This window comes from Nothoprocta perdicaria, unplaced genomic scaffold, assembly GCF_003342845.1.
Source record: "Nothoprocta perdicaria isolate Ctin4 unplaced genomic scaffold, notPer1 scaffold_426, whole genome shotgun sequence".
In the NCBI taxonomy this organism is placed as follows: domain Eukaryota; kingdom Metazoa; phylum Chordata; class Aves; order Tinamiformes; family Tinamidae; genus Nothoprocta; species Nothoprocta perdicaria.
In genome coordinates this window covers 241848-257405 of record NW_020455673.1, presented here as the reverse complement: position 1 = coordinate 257405, position 15558 = coordinate 241848, and the positions used below count along the sequence as shown (strand labels likewise).

The following is a 15558-nucleotide window of genomic DNA, read 5'->3' as shown; positions in this document are numbered from 1 at the left end:
AAACTTAACTGGTACATCAGCATTAATCCCTATTCTTGGGGAAAGAACTACATAAGATTCAATCAAGCTAGGACTTGTCTTTTACATGTTATTTGTATACCAGCATCCTTCAACTCCATGCTAGCCCACATGTTCACTACTGAATTAGAGCAAAAACAAAAGAAAAAGAAAAAAGATACTACTAAGTAAATCACCAGCATGAGTTCATATAGACGTCTGCTTTTTCCCATCTATTCATGTATTGACCAGACCTGACCTACTTATCTGTGAGCAGCTGGCGGTGGATCAACCTAAAGCTGTCACTCTAGACTCCCAAATCACCCGAGAAATAAGTGTAAAGTGCTTCCTTTGTACACTTACGCTTCCTTTGTTTGTAACCCTTTTGAAAATACCAGTAAGCACAGCAGACATCACAGAAGACAAAACTGGGAGCCTTACCATGTCTTTAAACGCCCCAAGAATGGCTGCTGTAATAATCCCCAGAAACAACCCGATAATATTCAGGACCGTGGAGGACCACAGCAGCCTATACAGGTGAACCACATCTTGACAGCTACTCACTCCAAGAAATTCATAGTAGCTGGAGGACTGTTCTGAACTGAAAGGGAATGGAAACAACATAATTACTGAGGGAATCATTTTGCACATAACACAAGCAGCAGAGGACCTGAATCCCTCCTGTTTGCTTTCTTTGGTGAAGTACTTGACCMATGATCCCACTTCCAGGTGCAAATACTGCTCAGATGCACCAGAGAAAGTCACTGTAGACAAAAACTGGCTCAACTAACAGCAGTGTTAGTCCCAGCAATAATTTGGCAGATCAGTGTTGGCACCAGCAGGGATTCTTTGGCTAAAGATCTCCAGACACAAACAAGGATGCAGCCCTTGCCACTGTATGTCTTACAGAGTAGCTACCAGCTACAAGCTACAGCTTTACTCACCTGAAAATCTGCCGTTGTTTCCAAAGATGGGGAAGGCAAGCTGCTTAAGCATTAATGCTACCAAAGGAAAGGAGATTTTGCCAGCTAGCTGCATTTGATTATGGTGTCTGTGGTTCGAAATCAGCAGATGCCACAGAGTAGAGTATTAATGGACATATGGACATTGTGAACAATGGAGCATAATGATGTGCCTTTAAACAGTGCATTGTTCTGTCCTGAAATTTGTGTTTATATTTCTGCACTGGCTGTTGTAAATAATGCAATGGATATTGTAAATCTGGCATTCTGTGAAGTCAATCCTCAAGTTGTTGAAACTGAGGAACATCCTACTACAAAATTTGAAAACACAATTTCCTGCACTCCTTCCCAGAATGCTCCTTAATGCTAGCCCACTACCAAGCTCCTATTGCAGCTGTTTAAGATAAAAAGATTTYTTTAGACTCCAAGTCTGCTTTTGCAATTGTTTTGAAATTAACATCAGATTATGCTGGAAAGCAGAATGAGCCCTTTGTGAAGTGTCCTTCTGTTCCCCTCTCCAGCATATGGGACAGTAGTGGAGATGGTTGGTAGGGAAAGCTCTTCAGGCCGCATGGAGAAGCCCACAAGACTTCTGAGAAGATCCAAACCCAAAACAATCATTTCTGGAAATGCCAAGTCTTTTGGTGTGGGGCATAGTCCTGGCACTGTGGCTTAGCCATCACTGGATACACTAGGGCCCTGCTAAATGAACCCAGATGTTGCTCGACTGAAGATGACCTCTTTACTTTGGATTTATCCATGTCAGTYGTATAAGATAGTGCTCTTTATGTTGGATTCCTGACATTGGCAGAATGCACATATTTAATTACTTTACTAGATATTGCCACAGCGGTGGTCAATCCCAGAAGGAGGGAAAAAGAGGGAAAGAAAGAATAGGGAGTGTGAATAAATGGTGGAGGGTTACGGAGGTTGCATGATGAGATGAAAGGGAGGTGTGCAGAGAACAAGTTGGGCAGAGGCTCTGTTCTGGGAAACCCTCACCTCTTATATGTGGCAAGACATGATACTGCTTGCAGTTGAATTCTGTACATGCCAGATGTGCRGTCAGTTCTGTGAGTTTGTTTTATTTGTCTTCCACATAATAAGACCTTGAGCTTGGCTGTGATGTGGTTTTCCTAATGACCCTTTTATTCCTGCTAAATTGCTGTATGGCAACCCTGTGTTATCTTTCAGCTCACCTTCAAAAGCATATCCAGACAATTCATCCCTTCTTATCCTCTCTCACCTCATTCTTTGTAATGATGAAGTCAAGTGGAAAGCTTCAGGAGACATTCACAAGGTCTGCTGTATTTATCTTATGGCAATTCAATAAAATTCTTTGCAAACAGAGGCTTATACTAACTGAAGAGTTCTGCATTTGTCTACAATATAATCTTTATGTTATTTATGTTCCTCCTATGTTATCCTATGTTCCTATAGTTTGGTAGAAAAAAGTGAATTCATTAAATCCCATGAGAAAATTGCATTGCATAAACAGGAGATCCTGGTGGGACTGAGACTGAGTGATCAGTTTTAGAGCTGTGTGTCAAGCAGTCAAGGATTTCTCAGAGAACATTAAGTGCACACAAGTACTTACTTCTCACAGTTGTATAGGTCACAGCAGTAGCACGTGTTACTCTTTACTTTCAGCTGACACTTGGTGTTTAAGGTATAACATGTCACCTGTCAAAAGAAAGACAARAGACTGACAATTATTCTCAGTGTCTCAGTGAAATGTGCAAGTCATCCTCCTCATCCAAACTAAGCAGCTACTGCGGTGGTTTCATTTACCGTCATGGAGAAAGGATCCTGACCGCCCCCAAACCACAACTGCTGGCCAGAAGGACCTTCCCAGTTGCTTCCAAGGAGTTTCATTTGGGACAGCCGCCCCAGAGTGTTGAGGTGTATGTGCTATGGACCCTGGGGCCTCAAGAGCTGAGCTGCAGCCAGAGCTTCTAGGCTTTGCTGCCCTGCCCTGTGCTATTTGGTAAGACCCAGAGTCTATAATTGTAGGCCGGGGATCCTGATGGCTGTGACACAGGGCACACGAGTCTTTTGGGATATCCCATGGYAAGCCACTGAAGTGGATAATAACAACATAGTGGGGAAAGGGGRAAGAAGGTCAATGTCTCTGACCAAATTCCTAGTACAAGTGACAAGTGAGGTCTTTTGTTTTGGAAACRTCCTCCTGAAAAAGCAAATAACTATCAACAATTCCCAAACCCAACAACAAAACCATTCAGATCCAAGCATTCCAGCAAATAAGTGTTACCTACAGCAGGCTCTTGAATATAAAGTTGAAAAGGTTTTTTGTATGAGCGGGATTTCCAGGGCATGGACAGATGTTAGATCTGTAAATGTAGGCATATGCAAGCCACTATCCATCCAGACAAGAAASCATTTTAATGATTCTTGAAGCATAGCGAGCATATATCTTTGCTGTCTATTACAGCAGGCTATGACAGTCTTTCTGAGTTCTTCAGCTTATTGAGCTTGAAATCCTGCAGAACTTTCATGTTTTACAAGCTAACAGAACAGGAAACACATTCTTTCTGTCTTTCTTTTAATTTGATAGAAAAAGTATGCTGTAACCACTGAGAAATATTCAGTTTGCAAAATGAAAATAGAATGCTGTATTGAATATAAAATTCCTCAAAGTGAAAGAGTAACAACAGCATGCCTGCTTTTCAGAGCCTTCCCCCAGATAGTCTTAGCTAACTTAAGAGGCTAAGTCCAACTTAGCCACAAGTGCCTTAGCCTGGGAGACAGGCTCCACTGAATTTGTTAAAGCATGTTTCTCCACTCGACAGTTCTGAGCCTATGCATTCTTTTTTTGTGTGTGAAAACTGCCTGTTGTTGATGATTCTGTACTCCTGGTGTATGTTCCCAATAAAAAAGGAGAGCCTTACACATACACCCAACACCAGACAAAGTTCGTCTCACTGCTGCTCTCACACTTGCCACACTTGTTGCTTAAGCAGGATTTGCTTGAGCAGTGCAGGTTAAAGGGGTGTCAGAAATCAAAAGTAAGTTAAAATGATGGCTGAGGACTGCTTATTGCCAACAGCAAGGCTGTAGGTTAGTCTGTAATACAAGTCAGCTATGCTAATCCAAAATGGGAATTAAGTTGCAAAAGGAGAGGCTCAGTGTAAATCACAGTACAGAAACAGAGTTCTCAGGCTGATACAGACACATCTCATCTATCACAAGAATATCTCATCCTGAGATAGGACATCATTCCGTTAACCTTGTTCTGTTGTGTTTGAACTCACTGGGATTTGGCACAGGTCTTTGCTGATTTGAAATCAGCTGTGGTCTTCCTCAGGCTGAGCTGTAGGAAGCTGAAGAACTGTAATTCCCTGAGTATCAGCTTAGTCAAAGTCCAGCTGAAACATCACATGCAGGTGCTTCTCAAAGCAGACTGAAAACTTGTCCTGCAGCCAATGTGTCCATTGTCAAGACCATTTTGTGGGAAAGCTCTAGGACTTTTGCTCTGGGTAGATCTTAATATTTTTGTTTTGATCTTATGGATGTGATCAGCATGCAGATCAGCATGCRGAAGACCTGGGATTCGCATATTTCAGAGACTCCTCTCTTCTCTTGATACACATGCACATGGTATCACATTGCTTCATCAAATGGAGCAGACCCTAGACAGTCATTGCTCATGATACACTGGCTTTGGGATACACTTACGATTTGAAATGATTTTTCTGCCCTCCACCTGGCAATAAGGCCAGGATGATTGGCCCTTTTTACTGTAGAAGGCAAAAAAGAAAGAAGAGGGAGATCAGCAAGATCTTAAACWTTTTTTTAACTGATTCTAGGCTACAGGCCTTCAAATACTGCCAAGGGAGTTACTATATTTGCCTATTTTTATCATTACATTTTTAAAACATGCAGAAAGGAAGAAATCAAGACACATTTTTAGGAGATGAGTGAATAAATCAAAATAACTGTCTTGTGTGAGTAAGGGTGGTGGAAATAGGCCATTTGTGGCTATTCTGCATGCTAAATCCTATTTTTTTCATTTCAGTGACCAGAGATTTAACCTTTTCACATTCTGGCTCTTTGTGCCGTTATATCTTTTCAGCACCAATCATTCTGATATTCTCACCTCATAGTAACTGCAAGAAAATCAAATTCCTTTTGCTTTGAGCAAAGGGAGGAACTGAAGCCAGCAGACTCCACAAGCTGGAGACCACTCACAGGCTAGTGATGGCAATGGAGAGGAAACTCACACTCAGTAAACAATCTGCCTTCCTGGTTAGGTGTTTGCCTGGAATGCAGAGCACGTCCTCTGGTCACCACTTGGCTAACTTCAAAGAAGAGCAAGCCAAGTTCAGATGCTGTGGATCATTAACTCTGAATTAGCACATACTGACTTTAGATCCAGAAAAAACATTCAGTAGACAAGTAGGCAAGAACGTTATTACAAAATAAATACTTAAAAAGGTGCACTTTTTCTTTTCTTTTGCCAGAATAGAGTGAGAATAGTTCAGGCTGGCCCAGCTTGAAACATTCCCAGAACTTGCAGAGCAGGAGAAAATCTTTGTGACCAGAATCATGTAGCTGGGGCTTACCTGGAGGGAGGGGTAGCCAATGGGACCCCAGCAAAGAGACAGTGCTACATGCCTGCTAGAGGGATCAGAAGCATTTCCTGGACCATATCTGTGTCTGAGTGTGCATGCACGCTTCAGAAGAAGATGCAGTAAAACATATAGGAAAGGGTGTTATCCGAGGTCGTAAGTTTGGGTAGGTCCTTAAGCAAGGAGATCAGTAAAATATTTTTAGCATGCCTTGGTTTTTTTTTTTTTTTTTGTTTTTTTTGTTTTGTTTTGTTTTGTTTTGTTTTGTTTTGTTTTGTTTTGTTTTGTTTTTTTCCTCGTGAATCAACAACAGGATATCCTAACAGCATGACTTAAACATTATTAGCTGCTTAACCTGATAAAATACTTAGCTAGGCTGTCTGAATTATGAACAATAACATTCCCCGCACACATTTTCACAGTCGTGGGAGGAATGGTGGTAAAGGACATTTGGCTTCTTGTAAGTTAGACTACTGCTTGTCTGCTTGATTTCCTTTTCACTCACACCAGTTTACCATAATAATAATAGGAAAAATAGGAAAAGAAATTAAATCTGGACTTCTCTGGAGGCCAGCCATTTGGGTATGGGCACTTTTCTGACCATGTTAATGTCATTGAGATAATAGAAAAGCTGAGTACAGACCACTGGCATCCTTGGCATGTGCTCAGTAAATACAGGAGATTTGAAGTCTTCTGGGCAACGCAGATGGATTCATTTAGATATTTCCTATACCACCAAGTCAAGAAAAGTCTTCTTAGAGAAAGATGCCAACGTGACAAATACATTCCAGAGAGCTATTATCCAATTTATATAGGCTAGGAATCATTTCAGTTCCAGAGTAAATACCCTGAATAACAACAGTGAAGATGGCTCAAATTTTCATTGGGTTTAATGATTTACAGTGATGGGAGGCTTGGACATGTGAGGATTTACTTGTGGAGACAAAAACTTTTGGGTTTCCATCAGTGYCTGTAGGGCAGAAATCCTCTCAAGCATTTGTCCCTCTGACCCGGCTCCCCAAATCACAATGGAAATGAGCATGTCATGATGTTGCTTTGTTTACCTCTGTCTGGTAGGCATCATATAGGAATCCTACTCCACTTGAATAAAACTGGCACCTTCTGTTATACAAAGGTCTGGGTTCCTATAAAAAGAAAAAAAAATAGTCAAAAAAGCAGTCAATCCATATGAAATGTGAAATTATTGTGTCCCATGCCCCATGCTTACATCTGTGTGGAGCTGAAGCCAAAGCAACTGTTTGGATAAGCAGTTCACATACTTCGTGCTGGCTTTTTCCAGAATGGATCTCCTCAGGGTTACATTTTCCTCCCTCACTTTGCCACTAATCTGTGTGAGTACATTAGCTTTTCTTTGCCCTAGTCACCTCATTTGAGAAGGCAATGCCACTGGCACTTAATACCTTCCTTCCCCAGTGCTGAATAGTGCTCCTCTGTGAGAACAGTCTTTTTTATCCAACAGCAAAGAATTACGTTTCTTTTCACCTTGGAGATATGGGAGTACCTTTTTAAAGGATTTCAGCAGTGTCCACAGTGAAAACAGACAAGATAAAATAGCTAGTGTTTTAAGCATTACTACATATACTTCAAAAGCCAAAAGCAAGACAAATAGTAATTGAGAAATAAAGGCATTAAGGAGAAGCAATTCAYCCTAATCCTAAGTTTGCTTTTGCCTTCTTTTTTGTTTACACTTATTGCAAAAGATGCATTCACGGCTCTTAATTCATATTTTGCTTGTGACAGCTCCCACAGGATAATATAAAGGAAGAACACAATAAAATGTCCTTGGCCAAAAGGAATGTGTGTTTCTGCACTTGGCAAAGAGCCTCTCAAAGGCTATAGGATGCAACCTCAGCCAGTTCCAGGACTCGATCATATTTGACTAGGGAGGATTTGATGACAGARGAGTTCTCTGTGACCAAATATATACCCAAAGCAAAGGCTGGGAATGACTTTTGTTGGCAACAGAGCTTTTTCTCAACATTTTGGCACTTTTAAATCCAGTCCTAAGCCATGATCTGTGCCAGAAAAAGCACTCAAGTGTCCTCCAATACATCAAACCACTTTGAGAAGAGAAGGTGGAAACCCACCATCTGTCAGCCTCTTTCCATGCTAATTTACACACAATGGCATCCCAGACCATTAGCAGAAATCTGTGCCGGTTAACTTCACTGTGGCACCAGGGGTTTCAAAACTCTAGGGCCCAACCAGGAAAAAAAACCCCAAAACTGCAGAAAAAGCTGTACAGCCTAAGACCATTTCTCAATATTCTGTGTTTGTTGGATAATGAAGTGTGAACTGTGTAAATCTGCTGAGCCAAACTAGATAATCATTAAAAATGCAGAGCTAGGCAGGAATGCAGACAAGTTGATGAATAAAACTCATGCATCAACTTGCTTGACTTTTTGATTACCCTGGCAAACCCAAGTGTTTGGACACCAGCTCCTAAAGGCTGGGGAAAGGTTAACTTCCAGCATCCAAAGATATTTACTTATATCACAGAAACAAAAGAAAAAAAATGCTCGGTAACTCTTTTTTTCTCTAGAGGGAAAGCAAATACCGCACAAACAGCATGCCATATCTTGAACTAGGACAGAGTTCTTCTGTAGCTCTGCGAAAGTATCATTACCAATTTGCTGAGTCCAAGCTACAAAGAAGATGAGCAAAACTCAAAACAAGCTTTTAATCATGACAAGCTTTTAATCATTTTAAAATCATGACAAGCTTTTAATCATCTCTTTAACCAACAGATCTGGTTGAAGTACTAGTAAGTTTTAGTTTCCCTTCTAGCAGAGGAAGAGTAGGATCACCAAAAAGCTGGGCTGTCGTTTCAGAGACTAGCATCTTCCAGCCCTGGTTTTATCTCTTGCATGTGGGTTAAATGGGAAAGAAGGAGAGTGAGGAGAGCAGAAGGGACACAAGAGAACAGTGGAAATGGCTTTTGCTATCATGAGGTGCAAATTCTTAAAAAAAATGTTATCATAAGTACAGTACTAACAAGCTTCATGCTGATCTTGGAAATGAGCAGGGGCATGGTAACCTAGGTAGTTTTCTCCTCAGTCCTGATGGCAAGAGGGAAGGGCTTGGAAAGGAGTGGATGGATCCTGCAAGCCCATAAGTGTTTGCACAGGTAATCTCAGTAACAGGAATTTGGCTTTTATGTTCACGGACCCTCTGAGGATCAAGAACTGCTTGCAAGACATGTGACCCACTTAAGTGTAGCCAAACTTTTTTCCCAACAGGATGGCCAATCTGATGAGGAGAGCTTTAAATTAGGAAAGACGGGAGAGGGAGAAGAGGACCAATAATCAACTGAGGAAGTGGTGGACTGATTTGGTAAGTGGGCATAATGTGGGCAGAAGGGAGATGATAATCAACATAACAGGTCTAGCTGGGTCCGCTTCAAGCGTGTACACATAAATAAGGAAGYACCTAAGGGACAGCAAGGACATAGCCCTCGACTCTCCTAGGAAATCAGTATGATTGGGTGTCCTTCTAAAGTGCCAGCACCCTGGCACATTCACCATGGAGAACAAGAAGGAAATGTTAGGAGTCTGCATGCAATTGCAGAGCTGTGATCTCATGGGGATCATGCAGACATGGTGGCTCACAGGATGGGAAGGCTGACAGATACAGGATGTTTAGGAAGACTGAGCTCAGTCTAGTAAACCCAAATCAAACCATTGTATGGTGATCTAGAGCATAAAGATAGCAAAGATTATTAGGAAAAGATTTGCAAGGGTAATGACTTCAGTGAGAAACCCTCAACAGACCTCAACACTTGCAGCACACAGATTTTAAGTAAATGTACACCRGGGATGCTGAAAGACTGAACTTTTACTAAAGCAAAAGCTTCAATTCAAATTTGATTTACTTGCCACAGAGATCCTGTGGTTTGCCTGACTACTAAGGCATTTATGTGCATAAGGCGCCATACAGACATTAAAAAGTGTTTAAAAATTATCCAGCAACATGTCATACTGCATTAACACCCATTATATTTTATTGGCCTCTCCAATAACAAGGAATATGAGACCTATTTTGAGGCCGTGAAAGCATTCCTGCTGGACTGCTCATAAAATACCTCATATTTTCATATTATTTGCTGCAGACTGTGTATAAATGCTGCCCAGACTGCTACGCRGCAGTCCTTGATTCTGCTACTTATAGCAATACTGGTAGAGGCAGAACTACTTTTATATGCTAGATACATGCACTTTTTCCCAGTTATTAGCATTATTTAAAACATATATCAACAATATTCTGTTATATTTCCTCATATGACTGCATATAAATAAATAAGGTCATACTAAAACAACATTTTCTAATCCTAGATTTATGGCAGTTTGACTGTATCTGCATATTATACACAAAATACATGCTATACATAAAGTAAAAATGTCTTCATRATATAATAAAAAGACCTGAATACACACACAGACAGAACAGAAAAGATGACTACCACTCCTAAGCTCCATGTAACATGGATACCAAACAACCATGACAAAGCCAAGCACAATTAGCTAAGAACTCATATTTTCCAGCTCTCAGAAGGACTGAACAAAACCCAACCATTTTTCTTTCCTTTACATCAGTAAACAAACCTAAGTATGCAACTACATTCCTATAGAGATTTCTTCTTCATTTTGCCAGCCAGCTAGCGTTGTGCTCCTCATTTATCAGCTCAGCTGTAGCCAGCAGACCTTTCCCATCTGCTCATCTCCAGTTACTCAAAGAGGCACAGAGGGAAGCACATTACTTATTTCTTTGTATTTATTAATATATTATTATTGTATATTACTAGTAGGTATTACCAAGCTCTCCTTCAAAAACAAGGTCTGGGGAAGTTCCTGGTAATATCTGGTCTGGTAATGGGCAATGATGAGAAATACTTTTGGACTTGTGGCACTCCATGAAAACTTGATGCACTGAAGCCAAAGGGAGGTTTGCTGCTGAATTCAGCTAAAACAGGACTTCACTTTTAAGATCAGGCTGCTGAAAGACATTTGTGAGCTTTTGGGATTTGACTAGCATTGTCCTGCAGGGCTTACTGCTAGTTCCATGAGAATCTGGGTTATAATTTTCAGAAAATTCAGAATTTAGAAAATCTGGACGTCCTGATACCTTTAACTTCATGCAAATCACAATTTGAAACCTRCAGGACAAGCTGTAGCTCTCGCAGATCTTAATCCACTATTTCTTTTTCAATATGTCATTTGCATGTGCATTAGCAAGTGGGAATAATAAACACAGAGCTAACAAAAAATCCTTTGGAGAATTTTTGTTTTAATGGTTGCTTTCTTTTAAGAGCATAAAGAAAAAAAAAACCCTACTGGGAGCACTGCAATGCATACTTTTTGTAAGGAAAGTATTCTTTGAACAGTATATTTTAACAGCAGATTTTGTATAACATCTTTGGGGGAGGGAGTGGTGTGGCTTTTAACTGAGGTATGGAAAGTAGGTTTTTCTATTCCAGTTCTTGTTCCCTTGGAGAATGTATATATTTTGGATAACACAGGGAAAATTCCATTTTGCTTATGTTTAAGTTCTCTTTCTGAAAACTGAGATATAGCATACACYGTATTGACTGAATTTTATCCCATACTTTACAGATGAAGAATATTAATAATAATTTATTAAAATAATTATAGCCTAAGGGCTATTTTTTCCCAATAACAGTATTTATTTAGTTTTAGCTTCCATGGTTGCATCGATAGAAGCAGAATAATCAGTGCCAGGGAATGTTCCCATGCCTGAAACTTGACCATTTATCCCATTAAACTGCTAGAACAGTGCCTGTGATAGCTTTGGCCAGAGCGAACTATCACTCTTCCAAAACAATTCCTGGGCATGATTTGGGATTTAGCATGGGCCAAGGACCATTCCCAATGAGCAATTTGGACCTTACCATGCTATTTGTGACTGTAAGAGACTTAAAGTGTAAGGACGTGGGTCATTCCACGCCAGTTGGCCTAGGGACCCCAGAACAGTCCTGGGCACATGTGGAGAAACTAATATAGATTAAAAGGAAGAGATCCAAAACTAGACTCATGGTTATGATGGTTCATCAACTTGAAATATTTCATTTTCTGTTTGTGCCTCACTACWACATTTTTCCAGGTCTTTTCCATCTATAGCATAGCTAGCAGTAGCTTGCACGTACACAGATAATTGGTAAAACACAACTCCCCACATGTCTCGTGGAATGTGGTATGTGTAAGTAGTGGCATTATTTCAAAAACTTATGCATTTCACAGAGCAGTTACAAAAGAGCCGTCACCACCCTATGGCAGAAACTTCTGGGTCGCACAGAACACGGCTGGCCCTGCACCCAGCTCCATGGGCTTCATCTGCAACAGGGGCTGCCCTGGCAGCTCTGGGCCTTTGCTACCCTGCATTGAGTTACCCACACTCTTTCGGTCAGGTGGATGTTAAAGAGCTGGGACTTCAACCAACCACTGCACATCCATCTCTTGGTCATTAAAACATCCAAATGCTTAATAAATTGATGATCATATGGCCAACAAAGCCTTACATAGATTTTTACATGCTCTTTTGGCCTAATCTGGGCACTTCACTATTGTGCGTTGATTCAATGTCTATATGTATCGTCCCTGCCTTACAAGTCAGGGTTCCCAAAATTACAGTGGAACAAACCGTTCAGCAGCCAGGCTGTCCATGTTGTACCTTGTAGTGCAACTAAGAAGCATAAGTGAAACCCTGGTGCAAATAATTTGTTTCCAGCTTTGCTTAAATACTTAGGTGTAGTCAGGAAAATATTTATTAAAAATTGCTGTCACGCCATGAGAGCAATGATGTGAGCATCACTGCAAGCAGCAGTCACTGCTTGTCTTTTCTTGTGTTTCCCTGTACACCCGGCATGGACATAAGGACATAAGCTAATCTTCCAGTTTACAGACCTCATCTGTCTTGTCTGCTATTGTGAAATAATCTAAATCCAGTCCTGAAAACAGGAAAAGCAGCTGGCATGGCTTTAAACACTTTTCTCTTATGGACCAGATTTATTTTGTACTGTGCTTTCCATGAGCTCTTTTTAGAATTTCTAATTAATTGGAAGGATCAAGTCCTATGGAATTTTCTTCTCTTGATGCTTAGAAGCAGTAGAGAATCGTTGCAAGTCTTTTGAAGCACCAGCTACTCAAAATACCTGCCTCAGTATGCTACCTGCATACTGTCACAGCTGAAGTACTACATACATGGATCTGTTGCACTTCATACTTCTTAACAGATTTTCTCCCATTTAAAATGTTTTGTAGTGGTAGCCTCATATTCCTTTTTTTCAGGGAAGATTTCTGAGCTGATAGCACCACTGCAGTCAAAAGAAAAGCCTTCAGATGCTGGAGAGACCCATTAGTAGTTGCTGTGCACTGAGAGGTCTGTTCTTGGATGGATGGATGGATGGATGGATGGATGGATGGATGGAAGGATGGATGGATGGATGGATAAAGTTCTGTTAGGAAAAAGATTAAATCCTATTCATTTTTTTTTTTCAGCTGCTTTTGGCTACATTGTCTCAGGCATGAAGACAGCAAAAAGCTCCATCATCCTTTACCAGCATGCACAGTGCAGCAAGATGAGGAAAAAAAGCAAGAATGTATCCCCCTGTACCCCAAAATTAAATCTTAGGCTAAAAATCTTAGGTTTCCCATTGGCTTTTAAGTTTCTAATGACACAGTTAGCCAATACTATTCAAGGCTGTAATTTTAGTTACTGCTTGCAACAATTATATATTTAATTGCTTATTATGGTTGATTACTTACATTGATTACATTACCTTGATTATAGGGTTTGTTATATCAACTGATTGCTCTGCCTTGATTATAATGAGGATGTGTCATGTGAGTAATTATCTTTTTCACAAGAATGCAAGAACTRCTTATTTTGTTTCTGTTAATGTACTATGTAATATGCAGTACAACCCTCCCCCTCCCCTTTTGCCTTAATACGATCACAATATATAAGAATATATGAGTCTGTAAGGGTTCTACTACAGAAACTGTCATTTTGTATAACAGTAACCTTTGCATTAATGAAGAACTAAATATCTCGCTGATTTGAGTGTAGGTTTTTTTTCCACATTTATGTTATTCTTTCACATTTATTTTCCACTAAAGAAAGGAAACGAGGCTGCATCAAATGTGCCTAGTTGAGCAATGTGTATTCAAACAAAATGCTTGAATCATAATTAATACTGCAAGTGTTGTTAATTTTCAACGCACAGCAAAGCACCAACAGGGCTCTTTAAATGTGGTTCATTGTAATATAGGTAATATAATAACGACTCTGTGTACTGAAGTTTTATGTTAGGCACTGAGCAGAAAACACATGAAGTAGGTGTTTATGCCCAGGAATTTGCCATCAAAGCTGCCTGTCACCCCTACTGAGGAAACTCCCCSACTGACAGTCATCCTGCACACTAAATGCCACAGTGAAATGGTTTGCCCAGGAGGAAGGGACTGCAGAAACAAACCCCCAAAATATGAACATAAGAGAGTAAAGGATTCACTGTAGAAGCCCTGCTAGAAATGGACAGACCTAAGTTATAAAATTAAGACCTATAAGTTATAAAATTAAGATAGCCTAAACAATTAATAAAATGATTCATGTATATGCTGCTTGTTGGACTACAATGAGCTTTTCCCCATTCACTTCATTCCATTGGCTCTTCACTTTGAAATATTTCGGAAAATAGCAATGTTTGCACATATGATCAATGCTCCAAGGACAAAAAACACTGCACCTACTATTTAGTGGGAGCATGAAGACACCTGCACTGAGGCATATGCATAGGAGAAACCTGGACAGGCTCTGCAGAAACTCCTTTATAGGTATATCTTATAAATACACTTTCTAAAACTTGGGTTTTCTCATCACAGCCTAACTAAATAAATTGCAAACATGAATCTCTGTAATTTACCAACTTTGGTACAACAAATCTTTCCATATGCTCTGGATGATTCTCAGTAAGAAATCCAGTAGTCCAGTACCTAAGAATGTACTGSACACTACTTGCAGCTGTGCAGTCATCTATGCATAGAAAGCAATTTCTGCTACATTATATTATTATTCATACTTACTATGGTATAAAAATCAGTCAAAGCCTCTGTTTTTTTGAAACTTCTTCCTCAGAAAAATTGCAGCTCATACYTAATGGATCCTAAATTTTACTCTACTAGAATTCAAATGGGTTTTTTTGTGCTTTGCTGTGTGAAWAGATGGTATCTTTTCCTTTGTTCACCCCATTGGTTTCTGTCCAGAGCAATTCAAAGAACCGATTTTCACTTAATCAATGATGGAAAAAAATGCAAGGTATTACTGCCATTAAGTCTTAATTCTGTAACTAACTATTACTTCCCCCTTCTACACATCTTTTTGAAGCTCGGACTTTTTTCTAACAGAGTATCTATTGTATCTACCTGTTGATAGCCCTTGGAAACCCTTCTGAGAATAGGAAACAATGAAGGAAATTCTCTTCTGTTGGCAACTCATAAAAGTAGATTGTGCTTTTCAGAGCAGACAGCAATCTCCATGCCCCAGTCACCACGTTTTTCATTACTAAATTATTAACTTGCTTTATATGCTTTCATAGATTCCCTGAGGGCTAGTGTTTTGAAAAGYAAGGGTAAAGATCAAATAATTCACAGAAGCACAGAATCCCAGAACAGCTGAGGTTGGAAGGGACCCCTAGAGATCATCTAATCCAACCCCTTGCTCTAGCAGGGACACCCAGAGCACAGGTCACAGGGCRGCATCCAAGCGGGTTTGGAGACCTCCAGAGGAGACTCCACAACCTCCCTGGGCAGCYTGTGCCAGGGCTCTGTCACCCTCACAGGGAGGAAGTTCTTCTCCATATGGAGATGGAACTTCCTGTATTTTAATTTGTACTCATTACTCCTTGTCCTGTCAGTGGTCACCACCAAGAARAGTTTGGCCCCATCCTCCCTACATTCTCCCTTCATGTATTTATACAT

General features: G+C 40.2%; 1 protein-coding gene across 1 annotated transcript in view; it reads right to left on the bottom strand.

Moving 5' to 3' along the window:
- Positions 1-15558, bottom strand: part of TMEM255B (transmembrane protein 255B) — a 66772-nt gene that overhangs the window by 10372 nt on the left and 40842 nt on the right. Inside the window, exons 5-7 of the mRNA XM_026046190.1 lie at positions 6613-6693; positions 2557-2642; positions 439-598 (exon numbers count right to left, since the gene is read on the bottom strand). Of these exons, the coding sequence (XP_025901975.1) occupies positions 439-598; positions 2557-2642; positions 6613-6693 (327 nt within the window). The remainder of the gene's footprint in view (positions 1-438; positions 599-2556; positions 2643-6612; positions 6694-15558) is intronic.